We start from the raw sequence: 16,168 nt of genomic DNA, 5'->3' as shown, positions 1-16,168 counted from the left end.
CAGAGAATGGTGAACTGAAGATGATATTTGAGACAGTGTTATCCAGAAAACCCAGCTGCTTTTTTTGGTAGCCATGGATCTCTTGGACCATCTCAGTAATGAGCAATACACGAAGAAATACATTCTGGCCTGGGGTAAAATAATGAGCCTCTGTTATGACCTGCCCGTCCAAACCTCTTGTGGCCACGCCCCCCTCATTAACCTCCTGTGGATTCCCCGTGTCATCAGCTGTTTCGATTTGTTTTCATTAGTCTTGTGCATTTAAGTCCACGTCAGAGTTTGTTTCCCTAGTTCTGTCATGACTCATGGTGCTTGGAGTGTAGAAAGGCAGGCAGGATGCCAGGAAACTGGAAATGCGGGGTTTTAATTACGGAGAACATGAACCAACAAGCAGCAAGAACGGGTTGACAATAAAAATACAGAATTAGGGAAACAAACTCTGACATAGACTTACAATAAATGCACAAGACTAATGAAAACAACTCGAAACAGCGGATGACATAGGGAATCCACATGAATTTAACGAGGGGGGTGTGGCCATAAGGTTTGGATGGGCAGGAGAGGAATGCACTTGAATTGTGCTCTCAGTGCACTGTGCAGCTTCTGATAGCTCTCTGTTTCTATGCTACCATTGGATTCTTGTACACCTACTGGTGCACATGGCCTCAGCAAGGCTGCTGCAACCTGTATCTGTGCATGCAATGATCACACTTCTATTGCACTGTGCATGCTGCTATATACAGTTTCCTCCAGGAAGGGATGCCTTACATGATACTAAAATTTGTTGTCATGCTACTGTAGGCATACCTGATATTGTAGGTGCAGTGGATGGGATGCTGAACCCTGTCCATACTCACAGCCTCTTGAGTATGATCTGCACCTGTTGAAAAGGATACTTGGCACTAGGTCCAGCTGTCCAGGTGATAGCCAATCATTTTACAGACATTGTCACCAAGTGGCCTGGGAGTACACATGATGCTTAAATCTGGTCTAGCTATGGAGTGTGTCAGATGGCAATTTTTGGTGGCTGGTTATTGGCAGACATGAATACCTGCTGACTCTAGTGCTGAATCCCAAACCTTGGCTGAGGAGACATATAACACCGCACACCAAAGAACACATACTGCTGTAAAGCATCCATTGGGCATGTGGAATATGTGATTCTGGTGCATACAGAAGTCCTTGGGAGCTCTGATTTCCCCCTGAGTGCTGAGTGTATGCAGTATGCTGCACAACATTGCAGTAATCCATCCATCCATTTTCCAAACCACTTTGTCGCGGGGGGTCCGGAGCCTATCCCGGAAGCAATGGGCACGAGACAGGGAACAATAACAGCCCATCGCAGGGCACACTCACACCCCATTCACTCACATGGCTTTTGGCATGTGGGCAATTTAGTAACTCCAATCAGCCTCAGCATGTTTTTGGACTGTGGGGGGAAACCGGAGTACGACATGGGGAGAACATGCAAACTCCACACACATGTAACCCAGGCGGAGACTCGAACCCGGGTCCCAGAGGTGTAAGGCAACACTAACTAGTGCTAACCACTGCACCACCATGCCGTCCCAAATTGCAGTAATTATTTTATTAAAATATATTTTGACCACCTCCTCAATAAGCTGTTTTAAGTTTTCTTTTGAGAAGTGTTACTTCCTTTTCCTAATTCTGCTCACCATTGCTGTTTTTTTCTTCTTTTTTTTTTTTTTACAAGGAAGCAACTTTACATTTTGAGTCATTTATTTTTTTGCAGTAAGTAGGTAATTTTTTTTGGTCTTAATTTTGGTTGCTTTGCTATGTTTTTACATTTGTGTATGTCTGGTGTGACAATCGTATATCACATTTCACCAATGAAATAGGCCAATGTTCCTGTTATCGATGTGTGTGTAAGAACACATACATTTTTTGCATGGCGTTCTTTTTATTAGCAAATAATATCTACAAAAAATCTTTTGACAAAGTATGGAAATAATAGGCCTAATAATATATTTTTAAAACCGCAATACATCATAAAAAAATCCCTTTAGGTGACTAAAACTAGAAGTAGGTAATTTCCATGCTCGGAGTAATGAGCATGGTGTTGTACATGTGACAAAAGAATCCAAGAGCGTGGGAATGTGTATCTGGTAAACCGTTGAGCACAACATGAGAAAGTAACAAAAATCTGATGTTTGTGTGTGTGTTTGAGAGAGAATCCTTATGCATTATATATATAAACGCTTATGGATTATATGTAAACCATACATATAAAGTAACGGAGACGAAGTTAAAGTAAGAGGCGAGACTTTCGATCGCACGAGAACAGTATATTGTTCCGATTTAGTTTTTCTTTTTTTAATGTCACTATTATTAATCCTTAAATACGTTGATGTCAATGCAATATATCACGGCAAGTTTTATTATTCCTGCATATAATTTACAATTAAATGCATTAATCGAGTTTGGAAACTGAACTTTCGTTTTGACATATTACCCGGAAATCGCAACCGGAAGTCTCCCTCTATTCTTGCCAGCCTCCTCGGCTTTTTTGGGGTGGGGGGTGGAGCAGCGTAGAAGTTTCTCATGTCTTGTTTCAATGCTTTTCGTGGCAAGGCTGAGCAAATATGTTATAAGACTGTCACACCAGAAGAAGTCTAGTCATTATGACTTGCCACGCAGTTTTCACGGTGGCACTGATGCTCTATATAAGAGAAAACTTCCATCCCTCCTTCGTTTTGGCTGAAGGTGCGTACAAGAATGATATTTTATGCAGGGGCGTCAGAAGCATTTTGAATGTGTGTGTGTGTGTGGGAGGGGGACACACTGGCATAAAACTAATATTTTATGTTAAATGTGGGGGGGTGCTGTCCAAACGAATAATTATGAAATAATTTAATGGCGGCGACGCCCTTGATTTTATGTATATACTGGACAGGGGAATTTAGACTAAGCAATTTCTGTATGCAATATAACCTTCATATAAAGATAACGGTAACCTTCCTGCTTCTTCATATCAGTAACATTTTGTAAAACAGAAGAAATTTGTGTTATTTTTATTGTATTGCATATTTTCTAATGTTAAACTTTTTTCTAAGCAAATATACTTATTACTCAAATAGCTTTGACAACCTAAGAATTGCACAGTACTTTATTTTTGTGTGCAAATATAACAAAACCATGTTATTATATTCAGCATATCAATTCATTATTTATCATTCAAGATTTTATTCAAGATTTGTCACATGCAGTTATGCTATTATACATCACTACCCATTTTGAGCAAAATTAAAAAAAAAAAAAAACAAAAAAAAAAATGACATAACCAAAATAAAGTGCTTACTGCTCTTGAACCACTTTGACCGCAGGCATAATTATGGTCTTATTTGAAAGCTGACATTTAGGAAGTCCAAAAAAAAAAAAACCAAAAAACCAAAACAGCAGAACTACCAAGAAAGTTTGTTAGATGGAGTAAAACACTGTAAATGTAGGGGTTCTGTCTGACCAAAATGATACGGAACTGACAGCCAAAAATCTTCACCTCACATCACACTATACGCTGTAGTCTTCTCTTATAATGTGATGTTGCAGAGCCAAACCAGACACAGATGGAGGATGTAATAATTGATTCTACTGCAGCGATGTAGAACTTAGCCATGGACTTCTGCGACAGCTTAGATTTCTTTAGCTGACGCAAGAATTGTAGGCGCTGTTGAGCCTTCTTAGTGATGGAGGTGATGTTTTTGACCCATTTGAGGTCTTGTTGGATGGTGGTGCCCAGAAACTTGATGGTTCCAGCTCTGCTAACAGTAGTGTTTTGTATGACCAAAGGAGGTGGTGTTGGGGAGGGAGGGGTTTCTTGAAGTCAGTGATCATTTCCACCGTTTTTTGTGTGTCGACTTACTTCCTCTCTGTAGTTGGATTCATCCCCTTTCATCTACTCAGGATGGTTTCATCTGCAGACCTGAGGACTCTTTTACAGAGTGATATTTATTGTGGGATACAGTCGTTGGTGTACAAGCAGCAAAGCACGGGAGAGAGAACACATCATTGTGGGGCACCAGTGCTGAGGAGGATGATATTTGAAATGTGGTTGCCTGTCTTCATGACCTGTTTCCTGCCAGTTTGGAAGTCATGGATCCAGTAACAGAGAGATAGCAGAACATTGAGAGTCCTCAATTGAGTTTCTCAAACAGTAGATCTGGATTGATCATATTGAAAACAGCTGAAGTCCACAAATAGAATCCTAGCAGATCTGTTTGATCTGTAAGTAAACTGTATAGGGTCCTGGAGAGTTTCAAAAGTGGTTTTAAGAAATTGCTGGATGATTTTCTCAAAGCACTTCATAACTACAAAGGCAGCCGAGGTGTTGCAAGATGACTGTGGTCAGGTTTGGGAGAGGGGGTGTCAGTCCTTTGTTTTTCAAATCTTGCATAGAAGTTGTTTAGTTGGTTTGGCAGTAAAGAGTTTATCCTGCGTTCGATTATTTAAATGTTAAATGTATTAATCGTTATAAACGTAATTGCACGTGTTCAATTTAGAGAATACCATATCATGACTGTAAACAGTATCCTACCATGCAATATCAGATTTTTACCAGACTTGTTAGTGTATTTTGTTTGTTTGTAGTGTGTATGCCTCTTGAAAAAAAGAATATCACTATGAATGTACTATAATATTTTTAAAAGCTTTTAATGTGGTTTGACTGTTTTGGGTTTCTTCTTGTTTTGGATACCACTTTTCCCTGCTTGGCTTTGGATCCCCATTCTGGGTTGATGTTGATGAAGCGCCTAAAGTTAAAAAAATACAAAAGTATAGTTTAAAATAAACACATAGTTTAAAACAACATTTTAAAACTTAAAAAAAAATAATGCACACACAATGTACTGTATCATTCTGTAACTTCTGCATAACTTGTGTATGCATTAAATTCTCTCACCTTTGCACAAACTCAAGGGTGCATGCGGCTTCTTCTTGGTATTGGAGGTTAAAGTTGTAATATGATGAAAATAGAGCTGAGAGTCCAGATGTAAAGTTGGCTTGTACTCCCTCACAGACAATCTGACTTTCAATGCTTAGCATCCACTTTTGGTTGCTTAGAGTTTGTCCTGAAAAAGAAAAAAAAACAAACAATACATGTCACTTTCAGTGTCATTTACTTGACCATATGATACAACCATTTGAGGATACTTAGCAATTAACATTTTGATTATTCTAGAATAGGGTTGCAACATATGCCCATGTAATGGTTTACCTTTGTATAAAAATATCAGAAGGCGGCATATATCACCACCTTCAATAGAGGTTGAAATATCAAAGTCAACCGCATGAAACAATGACACATTAAAATGTTATAAATTCACATTGAAAGAAGCATTTTAATTGAGATGCCTTTCAATCCCAGTTATGATGGAACAGACATTTGCCTTGCTTTTTTGATTGAAGTAAGTTTGAAGCCTTTACTAAATTAAGTACCCAGGTGCTAGCACTTCTGGGAACATTCTATCCAATAAATTTTGCAATTCAGTTTCAAAGCATACCATTTCATGTCGAAATTAAAGATCATTAACATTGTGATCTCACATGACAATTCAGTGTGGACATTGATCTTTTTGAATTACCTCTGTATTACATGTCTACCTTAAAAGATGCCACATTGGAAGTTTTGATTTTTACAGTGTAGTTATGTCATTATCAATGTATTTACTCAAAAAATTAACTTTAGCTTACCTAGATTTTAAAGTTTAATGAAATGTTCTAATGTCGCGTCTTCCCTCTGAAACTAACATCGCGCTTGAGGACAGATATAATTTTAGACATGCAAGGCTAAGAATGACGACCATACTTGTGTGAAGATAACCACCGATTTATTCGAAAAGTATCGCCGGCTAAATGTTAGCATAGCAACATTTTTGTTTAGCGCGGCTAACAAACGATAACCGTATGCTCGTAAAAATGTCCCAAATAATAAAGCTGTTTACACTGGAAAAGAAAATTTACCGTGTCAAAATGAAGGTAATATTTTCTTGGTCGTTCTTTTTGGCGATCACGTCATCACGTCAGACTCAAGTGCTTCACGGTTAACCAATGGAGTCCTGTTCCAAAATGGAAAAAGAACATAGAAGCACATCGGTCGAAACTACGTTAAACTATGTTAAACTACGTTGAATTTAATTTAATGTTACATTAGACGCAGTGTTGCCAACTATTTTCAATGGAAAGTAGCTAAAGCCTGCTCGAAAAGTCGCTGAAAGTCGCTAGATGACGTCATGCGTATATTTGCATGTTGATGACGTAATTACGTCGTATTTGCATTCTGCGTGTTTTCCCTAATCCTTCCTCACGTGTCCAATATAAAACTGTTATCAATTACGTTACATATTTTCAACACCGTTTGCACATGCGCAGCTCATTCACATCTATGTCAGCTGTCGTGCGGTCACGGGAATATGCTGCTCATTTCAGCCGGAGCTAGTGCTCACTGATCAGAGCAGACACATGGAGATGAGTAACTGTACCGGGAAAGCAAGACCTCGCGCTTACAGGACAGTACTGGCGACATTTGGAAAGTTGCTAAGGTTTGTCCAAAAGTCGCTAGATTTATCGCTAGGCGCTTTTTTGAAGAAAAAAGTTGTCAACTGGGCCTGAAAAGTCGCTAAATCTAGTGACAAAGTCACTAAGTTGGCAACGCTGATTAGACGTTTAGACGGTCAGCTTCAGCGTAAAGAAATCGGTCGAAAAGGGAGTATGTTAAATTACGTTGAATTTAACTTACCCTTACATTAGACGTTTAAACGGTCAGCTCGAGCGCAAAGAAAAATCAATCCCAGAATACTTTGAGTATACAGCATATTGCTGTATTTGCAATGTATCGGCTTAAAAACACAAGTGTGCTGTAGATTTACAGCCTTTCTGTAAAAATAATACTGTAGCTAAATTTACAGCAATTGGTTACAGTGCACTGAAGAACCCCACCATGATAAAATTTTATATCTCGAATATAAAGTTTGCTCAGTTGTGGGGTATAAAATGTATACAAAAAAGTGTTGCCAAGTACATTAGATGGAAAATAGCTAAAGCCTGCGTGAAAAGTTGTTAAATGTCACTAGAGGATGCCCTGTGCTAAATAGCATATTGGTGATATCATGTTGTATTTGTATTCTGCCTACTGTAGTGTCAGATAGTATCACATGGTATCAGCCGTTTGTTTGCTTCTCTCCTATATGTTCACATACACTGTATATAAATTTAAATGAGTAAACATTTGTTTTAACTCATCCATTTACGAGCAGGATTACAAATTTCTTTATTTAAGAAGGGTTTCTGGAAACACGTGCTAATTGATGATCAATCTTAAGTACTAGATAACTAGTTTTCTGAAAAGCTACCCTTGATTTTATAATCAGCACATTGTCTGACAAAATCATTGTACATATAATGTAAAGACAACAGCTACGCTGCTGGTTTTGGCTGTTTACATGTAAAATGATCACTCAGAAAAGGTTAAAAGCAACAGAATATCGTATTTTTTGTCTCACACAGCAACAAACCACAAGAATAGTGCTGGTCAAAACAATCAAATTTAAATTAATAGCTGTCACGATCCGTGGTTACGCGGGTGATCGCACGGGCAGGCGATGCGGGCAGGAAGCAGGTGAGGCAGGCAAAATAAGGGTAAACTGGGGTTTATTAGGGAGCAGGGTTGAACAGGATAGACTACGGGTACTGACATCGACAAACATCACTACCATCAATGACGGACCAGGAACAAAGGCAAGACATGGACTGAAATAGACAGGACTGGGCGAAAATAATCAGACACGGCTGGGCTAGATCGGGGAAGCACACGTGGATAATCAGGGGGCGTGGCACACACGAGGAGCGGACAAGCTGGGCATGACAATAGCGAGGAGAAGCCAACAATACAGGGGTGGGTTTCCTGAAAGCTTCCTAAGGGGTTCGTTATCTAGCACTTAAGATCGGTCATTAATTAGTGAGTGTTTCCCAAAACCCTTTGTAACTAAAGTAGTTTATCTGTCTAGTAGACTCACAAGTGCTCTGACCCACTCGTTATTTTCTATGTCACTCTTTATTAGAATTTTTGCCTGTCTTTCAATCTTGGAGACACAGAGATCGCATAAAATTGATGAAAAAAACACACTGACACTCTTTTTTTTGGACAATGTAATAATGCTGATGATATAATCAGAGGTCAAATATTGCAATACAAAACTGTAATGTGGACCATGAATTAGCGTAAAATGGGCTCCTTGTTGTAACACATGTATGCCATTTGAGTACATAACAGGGTTGTGCACCATTCAGAACTGACTTGACAATGACCTTGATAATCAAATTCGTAAATTCAGTTTCAGAAAATTGGTTGAAAAACTGCAGAACCACAATCTGGCTTTGAAAATAAATAAGTAGACTTATTTATGTGAATTTTTGCCTGCTGTCTTATTACGGAGACACAGAGATCCGCTGTAGCAGATGGCAGGAAACACACGAATGCCCTTTGGTGCACAACGTAGCAATAATTACAATAACAATAGCAGTAGCCACATTGAATTTATGACTTATGAATTTCAGAAATATTATGACTTCCATGATCATCGTCATAGCCCATTGTTGCAAAAAGAAAAATTAAACCTACACTGTAGGCTAAACGTATGGTGGATATTGATAAACTGTGATGATATTTTAAATCATACCTAAAGTTCCACTGTAAAAGTATGATCCTAGTCATAAATCTAAAAACACAGAAATGTCACTGAAAGTACAAAAGCTGTGCTTAAGTCAATACACCACAGAGCCATATAGAGTGCCAGACATATGAGTGTCTCAGTTACCCTTTGTCCCACTTAAGTAACATTCACTCCAGCTCAAAAGGTCACTTTGTACAGTCCACACCTGCGTGCAGTATACATACAATGAGTTCACCAATCAAAATCGCCATGTACTGGAAAGTAGAACTGCAATCAACCGCATTCCCCAGCATAAAAACAAATAACAGTCCTGTGTACTAATCGACACATCCAGAGTACTAACAGCTGCGGCCCATCACTGCACTGGGTCTCCTGATCCTCTGGGTAGAGCCCTGCATTGGGGCTATGGAAATCTCGCAGGAGTGGGAGGTTTTAAAGTCGCTGCAGGCGGGAGAAGGCAGGAGCGGGCGGCTAAAAAAAAAGAGGGATTTTTGCCAGGATGGAGAATGTAACTGATGTAATTTATTTTGTGTTATATATTCGTGTTTCTTCTGAGCCATTGTATTAAGTTGTGATGTTCAGCTAGTTTGAATGTATTTCTTTGAAATAGGGTTCAGGGTTCTCTTCTGTTTTTAAACTGCTCTTGTTTGTTTATAATAATGTGATATTTAAACATTTGTTGTATATTTGTTGTATACAATTTGTTTTATTTATTCAGTTCTTGTTCTACTGGAATAAAACATTTAATGCATATAAACTTATTTCATCATACAGTATATCCGTTAATGGATCTGCGGGTGCGGGCGGGATTGGACAGAAATATTGCGGGAGTGGGCGGAAGTGACAGAGACAGATAACGGGAGCGGGCGGAAGTGACAGAGACAGATAACGGGAGCGGGCGGTAATGGTCAGGGCTCTACCTCCGGGTGTGTATTAAACCAGTCACTTCCCACAAGCCATTGTGAGGAATTTTCTCTACGAGAAAGTACAGAGTGTATTATAATCTCCCTCTTCTTTGTCTAGGGTTTACAACTCCTTCTGTGTTCTCCCACTTGTGTGCAATTCCCGATCCCCTGCCCGTAAACATGATCCCCGATTCTTCTGCCTGTGTGAGTGTGCATCTCCCCTTTCCCTTGTCTGCATGTGTGCTTACCTTTTCTGCACTACCAGGACAGACTTTACAACTTTTTGACCCCTGTGCGTACATTCAATTCCACTTCCCATCTTGCGAGACTGATTAATGGCAATGACAGTGGCAGTCGTTCACAAAATTCTGCACCTGAACCAGAGATGCCGTTTGAGACTGCAATGACCAAGAAGCCAAGTTGTTGGCCTGAATGTGGTTTTGTGGATGGAGTTCAACCCATTGGATCATCTCAGCAATGAACAGTTAATTGAGAAGTACAGGCTACCTAAGGATGAAATCATGAGCCTCCTTGCTCTGGTGCAGGGTGAATTAAAGAGAAAAACACATCAGAACTATGTCCCACTGTGCAGCTTCTAGCAGGTCTTTGGTTATCAGTGCAGCTGTTGTGTCAAAATCTGTGCATGCAGTAACCAGACTGCTGTTGCACCATATGCCCACCCACATACAATTCCCAGCAGGAGTAAATGCCTTGTCAAAATTGGTTTTCATGCTATTGCAGGTATGCCTGGCATTGTTGGGGCAGTAGATGGAATGCTGATCCTAATTCTAACTTCCAGCCTTTTGAGTCCATTTATAAGTGTTGGAAAGCATATTCAGCACTCATCGTACTGGTAAAATGTAACCTTCTAGGACTTTTTACAGACATTGTAGCCAAGTGGCTAAGGAGTACACATGATGCGTATACCTGGTCTGACTGAAGTCTGTCAGCAGGCAAGGGACTACACATTTGCAGGTGGTTGGTTTTTGGGAGATATCCCCTACATGAATTAAGGCTACACAATTAATCGAATTTTAATCACGATTTTGGCTGCCACGATTAAATTAAGATGATCGTCGGCGATATTAACATTTGAATAGTGGGCTTTGCTGCATATCAAATCAAGCACTTTCTCAACCAAAAGTCAGCCAACCGCCAGGGGGCGAACGAAAGCATAGACTGTATGAGAGTCAACCTCAAATTGTGACAGAGTGAGACGTAATGTCGGGAACAGAATGTCATGTTTTTATGCTTATTAATTTAAGTATTTCCAAAGATTTATCTTAATCCCGCAACAGTGATAAAATAAAAGCCTTTCTTTAACATTAATACTAAAAGAATAGTTCACTTTAATCGCTATTACAGATGGGTATGGGCACGCGATTTTAATTAGAAAAGATACAAAAAGAGACGCATTTAATGTTTATTCATTCGATTTGTATTTGTCCGAATAACAAAGCACAGGAATGATAAGCCGCTTCAGTCGAAAACTGCATTTTACTTCTCATTTCAAATAAAATGCAGGGTTGGCAACTTTGGTCATCTGCATGGAGTGAAATTTTCTGTTTTCTGTTCTGCACAGACATTTACATGTATGTAAGTTTCATTACCTTGTAAATAACCTATAGGGTTTGCAACTGCCGTAACGTTTTTGATGCAGCTAATTTTAAGTTCAGAATGGAATGTAGATTTGCCGGAAGATTTCCTGTGTGAGTCTGAAAGAGTTTGCAACCCTGAACACGTACATTTTTTTGTTTCACCTGAATTGATTTGTATAGAAAATAACAGTATACAGTTGCTAAAAAGTAGAAACTTCGACCAACATAAAAACACCAATAAATGATTTCTATTTATTCAACATTTTATAAAGTGCATACTACGAACTCGTGGCCATAGGTGGAAATTAGCGGGAGAACATTTCAAACTGGATTTAAGGAAGCACTTCTTTACACAGCGCGTAGTCAGAGTATGGAATAGTCTTCCTGATAACGTAGTGCAAGCTGAATCCTTGGGTTCCTTTAAATCAGAGTTAGGTAAGATTTTAACAACTCTGAGCTATTAGTTAAGTTCTCCCCAAGCGAGCTTGATGGGCCGAATTTATATAGTTCTTATGTTCTTATATGTTTTAAAATTACTACACACTGAATATTGAACTGCAGCTTGACATAAAAAAATTAAATCGTAAATCAAATCGTAATCGCAATGTCTGTCAGAAAAATCGCGATTAGACATTTTCTGCAAATAGTATAGCCTTAACATCAATACCTCCTCACTCTAATGATGAGTCCCCAAACTGTGACTGAGGTGAGGTATGTAACGTGCAGAGCCCATAGCTGCGCTCTTTGTGCGTGTGTGTGCCTGCGTGCGCTGTGCTCAAATGCCTCGTTTTTCTTAAAAGGGGACAGTTCTCAATTATCTGGCAGCAAATCATGTCCAGCTCATTTCCATCGGTCAGTCGTCGCATTCATACGATGATGTCGCGCATCTCCATTGGCTAACCATTGTGCTGGAGAGGAGTAGCTGCCGTCTTGCATCTTGTCCGGGAACCACAGGAACAGGACAGCTTTTTCCTGCTGTCTGCCGTCTGTCATGTCCCAGCTTGTTCTTTTCCGGAAATTTGGTTCTGAGGGCTGGACAGGGAAACAGGGGCGTACCTATACGTAGGTTCAAGTCTGTGTTTAGACACCCTAGGTAAAGGGGCGAGCGCAACCTCCTGTATATTGGGGCGGTTTTCCAGACAGGGTTTACATTTACATTTACATTTACATTTACAGGATTTGGCAGACGCCCTTAGCCAGAGCGACTTACATAAGTGCTTTGAGACTCTGCAATGAATTTCCGATGCTAGCTCAATAAGGACCCAAGCTATGAATACTATCTCTGAGAACTCCATTGAGTAGTGCAGAATTTTTTATTTTTTATTTTTTTTATTTTTTTAAAGAAAGAAAGAATATAGAAGTTCTACGTCAAGTATTTCTGAAAAAGAAAAGTTTTGAGTCGTCGCTTGAAGACAGTCAAGGATTCAGCTGTTCGGACATCTAGGGGGAGTTCATTCCACCAATTAGGTGCCAGGACAGAGAAGAGCCGAGATGCGTGTCTTCCTTGTGCCTTGAGGGGAGGAGGGACCAGTCGAGCAGTGCTGGAGGATCGGAGAGATCGTGGTGCAGAGCGGGGTGTGATGAGGTCCTTTAGGTAGGATGGTGACAGAGAATTTTTGGCTTTGTATGCCAGCATCAGTGTTTTGAATCTGATGCGTGCAGCTACAGGAAGCCAGTGGAGGGAGCGCAGCAAAGGAGTGGTGTGGGAGAACTTGGGAAGGTTGAAAACAAGACGAGCAGCTGCATTCTGAATCAGTTGGAGGGGACGGATGGCGCTCAGTGGTAAACCCGCTAGAAGCGAGTTACAGTAGTCAAGGCGTGAGATGACGAGGGACTGGACGAGTATCTGGGTAGCCTGAGTCGAAAGAAATGGACGAAGAGTAGGCCTTAATCTAGAATTGTTAATCAGTTCCTAATACAAAGCTTTCAGAAACACAGACTACTTATAGATTACTAACACCTGGACTATGGAGTCTTGAACTAAATCAGAATTATTTTAAAACCATCAGTGCTTGTCTGATTTAACCAAACAGAGGTTTACTCTTGTACTGCCCCTCCCTCGAATCTTGCCAGGGTCAACAGTGAGTTAACTCTTCCCCACAAAGCACGCAGACGCCAAATGGCGTTTATATCTTTATATAATTGTTGTGGAAGAAGAGTAAAACTAGAAAAAAGAAGAATAGCCATTAGGATGATTATTATCAGTGAGCAGTGGTGGCTTAATGGTTAGGGAAGCGAACTTGTAATTGCAATTGCAGGTTCAAATCTGCGACCAGCACAGCACTACTAACGTACCCTGAGCAAGGTACTGCCCCAAGCACTGCTCCCCGGAACTGAATTAGTTTAAAAATTAAAATTAATTATTACAGAGCTCTATTTACATAAAGGCAAAAATCTGAATGAGCCGACTTTTACTAACTTGATAGATTACAAAACTTTAACTCAGTATAATATAATTATTCCTTTCTATTTCTCATAACATCACAAAATAAACATACCAGCGATGCCTTCACAGATCGACTTAAAGAGATGTGTACAGAAGAATAAACAGGCAGGAACGAACGCTAAAAGATTTTTTGCATGCGGTGTCTCCTCCCGGAGACGTCATCCTGCAGTAACTTATGTCCCTGCACTTCTTGCCCTTTGACACTAGATGGCAGCCAAGTATCATACATCTTTCTCTGACCTTACAACAATGAATATAAATATTACTGAGACAGAACACTCCAAGCCTGACACCTTAAGGGTGTGAAACAACAACAAATTTATTTTTGGATAACGCGTTATCACAATATTACATTGTCTCAAAGCGCTTTACAGCATCCCTCCCCTCCCCCAAAGCCCCCAGTGAGTAGGCCATAGGTGACAGTGGCAAGGAAAAACTACCTAGAAGGAAGAAACCTTGGGAGGGACAAGACTCAAAGGGGGAGCCCAACCTCCAGGGGGCGGCAGAGAATCAAATAGGAGAGATGGCTAAGTGCCAGAGATGGCTAAGTGCCAAGTTACACTGTCCAAGTCATAAGATTTGAGACACAACCGGGGAGCAGGGATGTGATGACAAGCTAGTGCTGATACTCCTTCCAGGCAACCAGAAGTAAGGCAGCGGGTCATACATGGAAGATGACACAGGCAGAACGGTGAGCTGGATGCAAGGACATCATGGGTAGACGCGACGTCACATGTAGCAGGGTGTCCTGGACATCTTGATAGATTGAGGTCTTCAGGCAGCACAGGAGTAAGGGAAATAAAATGTGCAATTAGTCAAAGTAGGGGAGACTATAAGCAGCGCTAACAGCTAGGTGAGTGCAATATGAAGTGCAAAGTGCAAGCTCTGGCAGATATGGCTATGGCAGCATCAGTAGGAGGGAGAGGCAAGTGGGAATGCAGGCATGGGGAGTCCCTGAAATGTCAGCACTCCAGTTCCACAAGAGATTGTGAAGCTTGAGTAACAGCACTGACAGTCCAGTTAATCCAAAGCCAATGGCACCGATCCCCACCCAGTTCTACACCTCACACTAGAAGTTAGCTAGAGCTAGAACTAGTGTCCCTGTATGCTAAACTAAACAGGTGTGTTTTTAGTCTAGACTTGAATATTGAGAGTGATTCTGAAACCTGCACATCCGGTGGAAGACCATTCCACAGCTGAGGAACTCTGTAGGAGAAAGCTCTGCAGCCTGCCGTAGCTCTTTCTACCCTAGACACTAACAGATATCCCATGGCTTGAGAACAAAGCAAGCGCAGAGGGTTGTATGAGGTCAGCAGGTCACTAAGGTATTCTGGTGCAAGGCCATTCAGTTCTTTATAGGTTAACAGCAGTATTTTATAGTCAATCCGAGACTTAACTATTAGCCAGTGAAGGGAGGTTAAGACCAGTGTAATGCGATCAAATTTTTTAGTGTTTGTGAGAACACTGGCTGTTTCATTCTGCACCATCTGAAGTTTATGTAAGGATCCAGATGGGCAACCAGAAAGGAGGGCATTACAGTAGTCCAGTCTGGAAGTTATAAAGACATGTATTAATGTTTCTGCATTCTGCATCAATGCAAGTCATTGATGTTACTGAAGGGAGACCATCTTCTGAAACTTGGCTATGTTCTGTAGATGATAAAATGCAGTTCTAGTAATGCTTCTTATGTGAGCATCGAAATATAATTCTGAATCAACTAGAATACCAGGATTTCTGACCACTGTGTTAGGTTGTGTAGGAAGGCCACCAATGTTGAGGTGGTGAAACTTATTTTGTGCATCCTTGGGACCAATTATCAGAACTTCTGTTTTTTTCTGTGTTTAACACAAGGAATTTTTATAACATTTCTGTTACTCCCTGTGCACAACTACATATAATATCCAGCAGGAGGGGATGTCCTGCAGGACACCAAAATTGGTTTTCTTGTCCTTGCAGACATACCTGGCCTTGTAGGTGCAGTAGATGGAACCCTCAACCATATTCATACTTGCAGTCCTTTGAATCCCACTTGCATCTGTCAAAAAGGGATCTTGGCACTAGGCCAACATGTTACATTTACAAAATGTGACATGCAACATTTTATAGACATTGTTGCCAAATGGCCTGGGTGTCACACCCAATCGTCTGATCTTCCTGTGTGCCACGCCCCCCTCGTTAACCTTGTGTGAAATCCTGATTTTTAGCAGCTGTTTCTTGTTGTTTCCATTAAGTATTGTATATTTAAGTCCACAGCAGAGTATATTTCCCCAGTCTCGTCACTGAAGTCATTGATGTTACTGAAGTTTGCCGTCCGTGTACTTTACTTTGTTGTTTTTCCCCCGAATAAACCCCATGTTCCTGACTCTCCCTGTTTCCCAGATCCTTATTCCTCGATCCCTGCTCACTCGACAGTCGTGACACTGGGAGTAAACATGATGCTTATGTCTGGTCCAGCTTTGCAGTCAGATGGCAGAGGATGGTGCAATTGCTGGTGGCTTGTTATTGGGAGACAATAGTGACTACCTGCTGATTCCA

General features: G+C 40.5%; 1 protein-coding gene and 1 long non-coding RNA gene across 9 annotated transcripts in view; one reads left to right on the top strand and one right to left on the bottom strand.

Annotated features, from left to right (window-relative positions):
- The first annotated feature begins 2,544 nt into the window (after positions 1-2,544).
- LOC125739146 (uncharacterized) overlaps positions 2,545-16,168 on the top strand; it is a 68,945-nt gene continuing 55,321 nt past the window's right edge. For all 8 annotated transcript variants that reach the window (XM_049008964.1, XM_049008967.1, XM_049008966.1 and 5 more), the window contains exon 1: positions 2,545-2,724. In XM_049008964.1, coding sequence (XP_048864921.1) covers positions 2,643-2,724 — 82 coding nt within the window. In that variant the 5' untranslated portion in view covers positions 2,545-2,642. The remainder of the gene's footprint in view (positions 2,725-16,168) is intronic.
- On the bottom strand, positions 4,653-6,254 carry LOC125739150 (uncharacterized). Its single transcript, XR_007397068.1, has 3 exons — positions 5,977-6,254; positions 4,916-5,084; positions 4,653-4,766 (listed from the first exon to the last, which is right to left on the bottom strand). It is a non-coding gene; the product is annotated as an uncharacterized LOC125739150 (long non-coding RNA).

Source organism: Brienomyrus brachyistius, chromosome 3, assembly GCF_023856365.1.
Source record: "Brienomyrus brachyistius isolate T26 chromosome 3, BBRACH_0.4, whole genome shotgun sequence".
Lineage (NCBI taxonomy): Eukaryota > Metazoa > Chordata > Actinopteri > Osteoglossiformes > Mormyridae > Brienomyrus > Brienomyrus brachyistius.
This window is presented reverse-complemented; position numbering and strand designations above follow the sequence as displayed.